The sequence below is a fragment of the Danio rerio genome, chromosome 16 (genome assembly GCF_052040795.2).
Source record: "Danio rerio strain M-AB ecotype USA chromosome 16, GRCz13ab, whole genome shotgun sequence".
NCBI lineage: Eukaryota > Metazoa > Chordata > Actinopteri > Cypriniformes > Danionidae > Danio > Danio rerio.
In genome coordinates this window covers 28,396,609-28,405,855 of record NC_141036.1, presented here as the reverse complement: position 1 = coordinate 28,405,855, position 9,247 = coordinate 28,396,609, and the positions used below count along the sequence as shown (strand labels likewise).

General features: G+C 35.6%; 1 protein-coding gene across 3 annotated transcripts; it reads left to right on the top strand.

Moving 5' to 3' along the window:
- Positions 1-1,600: 1,600 nt before the first annotated feature.
- On the top strand, positions 1,601-9,199 carry tomm40 (translocase of outer mitochondrial membrane 40 homolog (yeast)). 3 transcript variants are annotated; one of them, XM_087285198.1, is made up of 10 exons: positions 1,601-1,899; positions 2,159-2,382; positions 2,462-2,529; positions 4,476-4,568; positions 4,722-4,823; positions 5,082-5,187; positions 5,500-5,622; positions 5,727-5,803; positions 5,898-6,000; positions 8,052-9,199. In XM_087285198.1, the coding sequence occupies exons 1-10, from the start codon at positions 1,853-1,855 to the stop codon at positions 8,189-8,191; spliced, it is 1,083 nt and encodes a 360-aa protein (XP_087141324.1). In that variant the 5' UTR covers positions 1,601-1,852; the 3' UTR covers positions 8,192-9,199.
- The last annotated feature ends 48 nt before the right edge of the window (positions 9,200-9,247 follow it).

Sequence of the window (9,247 nt, the reverse complement as noted above, 5' to 3'; positions counted from 1 at the left end):
GCCCTGGAAGCTTAATCTGAAGTAGTTTGGAACACTATCATTTTACATTGCCATAATATAGATTTCTATAGTTTTTCACTTATTTTAATATTTCTCAAATATTTACCAGCAGATTATACTATATACAGAAAAATAAACCAGATTTGAGCCAGTTTTCCAGACAAGAGTTTTCCTGTTAAGTATAGTTACACAACTTTCAATCAAGGTAGAAATTAGGGACGTTTTACAAGGTTTTAAACACTGCGTGAAATGGAAATGAGAGCCAAAATACCACTGGACAAAGATGTGCAAGTGTTTTAGAGAATTGAAGTTTCCAGATGCAACAAAATCAGTTCACTGGGGCTCATTGGCTAAATAGAGCAATGTAACTGCAGACATCAATTTTTTAAGCACTTCAGCCTCTTTAGGAGGCTAAAAGAAAGCCACTTCTGAGAAAGGTCAACATTAACCCCTGTCTGAGGTCATGAAAAATGTGGAACTTTTCAGAAAATAATTTTGAATCTAAAATCCAGACACAGCAAGAAATGTTATAATTATTTCAGTTGTTTTTCAATTCAAATGAGTTATTAAAAAGTCTGCTGATTCTTCCTGTGTATTATTTGTTTCATATTTTACTTCAACATTAATTTAAATGTACTCATTTTTTGGACTGATCAAGTTTTTTTTTTTTTTTTTTAGAGACCGTTTTGGCTGGTACCGATTAATTACTGTATATGCAATAATATATTTTTGTCAAACATCTTATAGTAAATATTAAATATTTAATACTTTTAAATCTTTTGTTAAAAATATTTGTGAGGAGTGTACTCATGCTGATCACTGTATTTTTAATATAATCTTAAGTACTGATTATTGTTAATTAACTATGTATTTAAGGTTGGGATGAGGATTGGCTAAAGAATTACTATTGTTATTACTATATTCAGTGAATGGAAAGCTTAAGGTCAATGAAGTTCTTGATTAAAATATTTTAATGCAGAAACAAATTTTTGAATCAAAAGGTTTACATTTATCGTTTGAATCCCACGTTTTTTTTTTAAATTAAAATAACAAAAATACAGATATATTCATGGTGAATTTTTGCATTTATTTAATTATTTACCTTTTTTTATTGTTTAAGCAATTTTAGTCGCTTTTTAAGACAATTTTATCAAAGATATTTAACAAATGGCGATGATTAAATTAAAATATGAGAAAATAATAAAAAACTTAATTGCCTCTTAAAATGTTTTAACATTTATTTGTACGTTTTAAGGCTTTCTTTCCTACTCTGAAAGACGGTTATTAAAGACAACTTTTTGATCAATAATATCTGGTCGGGTTTTTGTAATTGTAAGGTATCGTCCTGTCGAAAACACGCATGAATAAAGAGCACAAAAGCACATCTGAGCTCTTACCCTTGAGGAGTAACTTTGAAGGAGTGGAGAGAAAACGCGTCACGAACCGTCGTATTTCCTTCCTTGATGACCTCACGCGGACGCCAAACTCAGCATCCAATCACAACACAGTAGTGATGTCTTTCACCCAATCATCTACAAAAACCCCCGGAATGGGCGGGCCGAGACGTCAGTTACGTAGTTGCCCCTCGCATCCTACCGGTGCCTCAGCCGTATAACTGGACTGCATTGCTAAACGTGAGTATAGCACGAGGCCTGCTAATAGTTACATAAATTGATTTCACACACATACTATTAACCACTACATCATATATTAATACAAGCGGATGTTCAGATAGTATATAAAACGGCATTTATCTCGCTTCTCATTCAGATATGTGCTGTTTTTTTTTCCCACAGCACAGTATGTTAGCCAGTTAGCTTGCATTAACCTTAGCGTACCTGCTATTTAGCCAATGAGGCGTGAATCAAGCTCCTCATGCTGGTACACTAGTTTTCTCACGTGAGTAAGATTCTAGTAGTTGTCCACACATAACCAACGTTCGTGACTAGGGAGCCGCAGGTTAACTACTTGTCAGATCTCTACACCTGGAGGAAAGAGCTTATCATTTGGGGTTTGGTAGTTGCCAGTTGTAGCAGAAATGTGTCTGTGGGAACTGTAGGAACTTGACCTTTAGCCCTGTAAGTGATGTCAGTGCATCATTTTGGAGATAAGGATTATTTAACCAATTGTTGTTCTGTTTTATTTTTCTTTCCATCAGCATGGGCAGTGTGTTGGCTGCCAGCTCCCCCAACCCACCACCAGCCTCAGGGGGTGGCACTGCCCCGGCTGGTGCAGGTTTGGTGACAGTACCTCCAGGTTTTACTATGCCCCCGGTGTCTGGTGTGCCACCCTCCTCGGGCACTCAGGGGCAGCCTGGAACAGACTCAGAATCCTCCCTTCCCAACCCTGGCACATTTGAAGAATGCCATCGCAAATGCAAAGGTTTGTCTGATGCACCTTACATGACATGGTTTGATTGTGTATTCTTGGTTTACCTAAAGTCTAACTGTCTTCTTCTCAGAGGTCTTCCCTGTGCAGATGGAGGGGGTTCGCTTGGTTGTCAACAAGGGCTTGAGTAATCACTTCCAGGTTAGTTGTGATCAAAGTTTAAATGGGATATTGGAAAAATCGGGAATTGCGATTTTGTTTTTTTGTTTTTTTTTATGATAAATATTACAACAGTAATACAATTTCACCAGATGACTTGAATATCTCTATTTTAAAAGATCGGTCACACTTTACATGAAGGTTCATTAGTTAATGCAATTACTAACATGAACTATGTATAAACAACAAAATGTACATAATTTATTAATCATTCAGCATTTACTAATGCATTATTAACATCACAAAGCATGGTTGTTAATAATAGCAAATGCACCGTCAGTTAAACTGAACTAACAATGAACAACTGTATTTTCATTAACCAACGTTAACTAAGAGGGACAAATACTGTAGTAAATGTATTGTTTATGTTCGTAAATGCATTAACTAATACAACCTTTATGTAAAGTGTTCCCGAAAGATTTTATTCATTTAGATGATATTCATTTAATGATATATATATATATATATATATATATATACACACACACACACACACACACACACACACACACACACATATATGTGTGTGTGTATATGTATATATGTCAATCAAAAGTCTTTAAGCCTTTTATAAGTAAGTTTGGACACCCCTGATTTAGATTGATTGGAATAATTTTAAAGCGGAGTGAACCATGCATAAAATAAATTAAGCAAATTACAAGCAAAGATAAATACTGTAGACCAAAAATAAAGGGAGCTTTAGGGTTTTATGGGGACTCAAACCATATTCATGTGCATAAATTGAATAATCAAATGTAAAATAGCACTGCAAAGTGTTTCATTTATTAAGTAAAAACACATTTTTTCTCAAATGGTACAATTTCTTGTGCCTGAATACTTTAAACTCTCTTAAAACGCTTAAACAGTCACAGCCGTTAAACACATTGTTAAACTGGCCATTATGGTTAAACTCTGTTTTGAACTGTGGCTCTTGAAAAATGATCCCAAGTCAACATTGCACATTGCATTTGACTATTGTGTATGCACACATGTGCAGCCTTAGTTTGAACAACTTTAAAATATTTATAATAGAAATCATAAATATTAAACTTTCAAAATAAAATTAAAACATAGTGAGTGACTGATGCAAGCTTCATCATTGTTTACATAGTTTATAATTATTGAGTTCATGTTTTTTCATTTTCTAAGATCTGAGGTGAATTATGCATTGTTGCTTTCAATTTTGCTATGAAATTAATGCGAACATATATTCTGACTTAAGTGAGAATTTCGTGACATTAAAGGTGCAATAGGAGAATTTGGAAAATGCTAACATTAACCTGATAGCACTAAAAGTCTATGTTCAACCCTTCAAATCACCATCCAAAGGCACGCCTTCTAGACAATATCACTACAATACATCATGTAAGGTTTACCTGAGAAAACTCAATAGTACAGTTAGTCATTACAAAACAAATGTTTACCTGGTTTTCTCTGAACACATTCGTGAACATGCCATAATGTTTTTCTGTGAGAACAGGGTGCACATCGGTACACAATTATATATTTTGACAGGCAGGTAGGAAAGCCTATTGTAATGTCTGGACTGATCGTTTTGATAGGATGAATTTTTTTTGGTCCTACATTTTTCACTGAATATAAAATCTCATATAAGTACATTTGAACCACTTCATTGAATATTTGCTATCTGGAAATGAAGAGACTTTTAACCAGAATTACAAAAATAGCTTCTGAAGACGATCGCCAATTGCACCTTTAAGAAGTGTCTCACTTTGGATGCTGTTGTTCTTCAACTTTGTTTTAGAAATAGAAACTGTTCCTAAAATAGAAACATAAAAAAACCTTTCATTAACATGATGAAAAGATCTCTTCAATCACATAGCAGTGTCATTATGTCTGGTTAAGAAAGTGTAATTGCTCCTACACATTAGACTGGTAGTGTCTGAAGTCTTGATCTGCTTCCTCAGGTTAGTCACACAATTACTCTGAGCACATTGGGGGACTCGGGTTACAGATTTGGATCCACATATGTGGGAAGCAAGCAAACAGGACCTGCCGAGGTGAGGTGTTTTTATTGACACACTGACTGAAATTTTGTCAACTTTGTGTCTATTATTAGTGTTTTGAAATGTAAATATGAGTTGAGTGTTGCCATTTTCTCCAATTTAATCTCCTTTTTATGTATATAATTATTTATTTTCTGTCCCTCTCAGTCTTTTCCAGTCATGGTAGGTGACATGGACAACACAGGCAGTCTAAACGCGCAGGTCATACATCAGCTCACCAACCGAGTTCGCTCTAAAATTGCCATACAGGTAAGAACAGCTTTACAGTAATGTTTACTATTTCAAGTATCACATTTAATCAATTACAATTCAGTAGAAGTTACAATTTTGCACGACAATCCTATTTTTATTAGATTTCTAAAATTTGGTGAGAATTGCATCCTTTTTTGAACTTCAATTTTGATAGTTTGATTATTCTTCTAGAGACAGCTGTGAATAGTGATGAATGATGCACACTTCGGTATTAGTGCACTGTTAATAAGGGCCTGTGTGAATGATGTGTTACAGACACAGCAACACAAGTTTGTAAACTGGCAGTGTGATGGAGAGTATCGTGGCGATGACTTCACAGCTGCTGTTACCCTCGGCAACCCAGATGTTCTCGTGGGATCTGGTAACATGCTTTACATTTCTCATTGACCATGATGACTGACAAACTCCAAAAATTAATTCTGATTTTTATATCGTTTTCAAAATAGCATTACTGAAGTCTTTCAACTGTAATATGCTGATTTTGTGTTCAAGTAATTTTTGAATATTATTATTAGTTTTTCATTATTTCTTTATAAAAAGTAAAGTTAAAATAAAACCAAATCTAAAAAAATAATAAAAAAAATTATTAGTAGTGAAGTCAACTGATTTACTTATTTTCATTTGAGCAACTGATGCTTATTATTTACCTAGGGCCTTTAATTCACTTTAATAGGTATCCTAGTGGCGCACTACCTCCAGTCGTTGTCTCCCTCCTTGGTATTGGGTGGTGAGCTGGTTTACCACAAAAGGCCAGGAGAGGAGGGCACCGTCACATCATTAGTGGGCAGATACACAGGTCATCATTTGCAGTGCTTTTTTTAAATAGCATTTTATTCAAGGTCTGTCAAAAAATCTTGAAGTACTGATTTGAGCTTTTTGTTTTTTATATATTATTCTCAGGTAGTAACTATGTCGCCACATTGACGGTTGGAGGAGCTGGAGCACATGCATCATACTACCACAAAGCCAATGACCAGGTGTTTCTATAAATAAATACAATGATAGATCTGTTACTACTTCTAAGGCCCATGATCTGTTATACTCACTTTTTGAATGTGAACATCTCCACAGCTCCAGGTCGGGGTGGAGTTTGAGGCCAGCACACGGATGCAGGAAACAAGCGTGTCGTTTGGTTATCAGTTGGATGTACCCAAAGCCAATCTGCTTTTTAAAGGTAATAAAAGCCTTTTGATCTGATCGATTTGGGATAAAAATTGAATAGCAATATTTGTTATAAAAGCTATTGCAGGTTTGTTGTGCTTGCATATAGTACTGCACAGTGTGACAAGTTCTTTTCTGACTATTATTAATATTTTATTTCTAGAAAATCTAACCCTTATGTTATGTTGGGGATGTTGTCTTCCACTATGAAGTGCCTTTGAGTCTTAATTTGGCCATAACTTTTTGTTTCAGCAAATAGATCGATTTTTGGTGACAAATCTCATTGTGACATATATTTTGGGAAAATCTTTAAAAAATTTAATAAACTAGACAAACTGGGCAAATTTACTACAATTTTATTATGTTTGTTGTTGTTTTTGCCCAATTGAATTTTATTTAATTATGCATTCTTGATCGTGCTGGTTTTAAATGTTGGAACGTTGGTTTTTTTTCACTGTTGTTGATCAGTTCCAGTGCAAAAAAAAGTTTATTTTCTGGCTTTTATATTTAGTGTGTGAGAGAGGCTTTTTGCACACTTTGAAAAGCAAAACAAGCCTGGTTTATTCTCTATGTGTTCGCTTCAGTGCGTGCAGCAAATATGATGTTGCTGTGTTAGCGGAGATTCGATTTGGGTGCCCGCTACATGATTTGGGGTGTCAGAGTGCACAATTTTTTGAGACTCGAGCGAACAGTTCACGCGGCACCACATTTGATTTGATTTGAATATGAATTACTTTGAAGAGATTTTGTCTGAAACACGTACAACTGTACAGACTTCTTTATGATCTGTCCATGTGTGATCATATGGGTAAACAGATGACCAATAATTCTTGACTAGGAATTGCAACAGTGGGAAAGGGGGAAAGTTTTTGTTAAGTTTGGAAAAAGCTGAGGGATAACTTTGTTAAAGCCAAAAGAGGCCATGGCAAAAGTGGAGACTCAGGTACACAATTATAAAAATGTGTTTTTACACTGATGTAACTATATATTACCATTTTGAATTTAAAACAATTTATTAGTTACAAAACTAAAATGAAGCAACAAATTATTTCTTTGATAACAGGAAAGGATTATTTGAACCTATCAGTTTACAATAAATTGATGCCGCTTTTCTGAGCTTTATTGTTGATAATGGTCAGGAAAGTCTGACCATTATTGCCTTTTTAGCATAAGAAGAGGACAGATAGTAATGTGTGAACTGTGGAGCGGGCTAAACCTTACTAATCTTTTTAGTAAGTGTACTTTTTTTGCTTTTGTTCTTGCCATAATAAAAATATATTTGTAGAGCAACACGTTCTCGTCATTATTATTTTAGAAAACTGTCTTTGGTAAAACAGGTCTGAGATAAGAACAAAAGCAAGTGATGCATCCCTGTCTGATTAAAAAAATCTTAAATGGTTAAAGTTCTTTAATAAAATAATTTATAAAAATAATTAGTTAAAAATCTTCAATAATATTAATATGACGTAGTTCTGAAGACTTCCTGCATCTGTGTTTCTCCGTCTGATATTACGGTCAGTTTCTTTTGAGCGCCCCGTTGTTTTAATGAATGTTTTAACGACGAACGCATCAATTACAAAAGCCTCGTATGTTTCATGAGGTGTGTGTGCAGTCCGCGGAGGTTCGGGACAGCGTCAGGTGAAAGTATATATCAGCCTTTAATTCTCTGAAAAAAATATGGAGTAAAAAAACCAGTAAGTGTATTTATGCACGCACATTATAATTTGCTGTTGTACTCCATATAAAAGCCAGAAACTAAGCTTTTGTGCAAAGGCCTATCCTAATGGTTCCAACCGATGATCAACAGTCAAAATGAAGTTTTACCTGATCCCAACAAAGGAAACCACTAACAATCATGAATGGAGAGGGCAAACGCAGCCTCAAACAGTAAATGGAGGAACAATTTAAATCTGATTCTGCACTACAACATCCTTGATCTTAATGTAAATTCTGAGAATGAACTGGTCTGACGTTTGCAATTTGGTTATCACATAATGGTTTAATGGTGCAGCTGTACGTTCAGGCTTGTTCTAGTGTTGAGCCTCTCTCCTCTTGTTCTCTCAGGTTCTTTGGACAGCAACTGGGTGGTGGGAGCGACGCTGGAAAAGAAGCTGTTACCCCTTCCTCTATCGTTAGCTCTCGGCGCCTTCCTTAATCACCGCAAGAACAAGTTTCAGTGTGGCTTCGGCGTCACCATCGGATAAAATGGCCATGGCCATTACAGATTCTCAACAGATACAACCCTCCGCCATGCTTGAATTGGTGCAGAGACACGGGGACATGGACCAACACCGAAACAGACTCAGAGACTCCCAGTATTAGCGCGTTAAACCTTCACAAAGGTGGACCAGGACAAAGAGCTCACAGGACTGTCCAACAGAGCTCTCTTCAATCTAAACGTTCAGACAGTCATATAAGGTTTGATTTTAAATAGCATGCGAAAGACGTATGTCTGATATGTGCAACATTAAAGGTGTTTTGGAAGAAAGTAGTATCTGTAATCACACTGATTTGTTTGAAAACAGTTAGCAAATGTGGTGATGCCTTTTGTTTTTTAAGGGCAAATAATTTTTTTGGATCTGTAAACAAACCATTTATTTTGGTCTATATAAATGTGGTCGGGTAGTTTGTGCGTGTGTTTTTTTTTATGTTTTTCATTTGAGGATTTAAATGATTTAATTTTCAGTAATTCGCTCGTCAACTGAAAATCCAATGCATGGGAAGCTCTGGGTTTGAGTGCTGGGTTGTTTAAGTCCCTTTGTCTCATGATTATAACTTGTCACACAGAAGTGTCTGAGACTTCAGACTATGGGCTCGTTTTCCTGTATTTGTCTTTTCGGGTCTTAGGCGCAGATTTGGGTGCTGGTTTCATAATGACCGGGCCTAACCTATCAGGCTGTCCTTTTTATGTGTCTCGACATGAAATGCGTCACTCTGAATTTTCCACATAAAAGAATTTCCAAAGTTTGTATTTTAATTAGTTCTACACAGTTCAAAGGTTCTTAGGGGGCAGTCGAAAAGGGTGGATGCAGATATACTGTAATAAACCTGTACAATTTAAACTGGTTTAAATGCCCAGAGGAGTATTTTCATGTCTCATGCTGATTTCATGTCGTTGTGACATGGTGGAGTACTATAAAACAGGCTTTTGGCCTGATTCTAATGGATTATTTTACAGTGCAATTATGTTGAATAAACATTCGATTGTGAAATGAGTTTGGAAGGAAATCATTGTCATCGCTCTTAAAGCTCATTCACAT

Bases quoted from the DNA above. Each gene is read 5' to 3' on its own strand.
- tomm40 (XM_087285198.1), top strand. From the start codon at position 1,853: ATGAGGCGTGAATCAAGCTCCTCATGCTGGTACACTAGTTTTCTCAC. The intron at 1,900-2,158 runs GTGAGTAAGATT...TCTTTCCATCAG, and splicing joins TGGTACACTAGTTTTCTCAC to CATGGGCAGTGTGTTGGCTG. The intron at 2,383-2,461 runs GTTTGTCTGATG...TCTTCTTCTCAG, and splicing joins ATGCCATCGCAAATGCAAAG to AGGTCTTCCCTGTGCAGATG.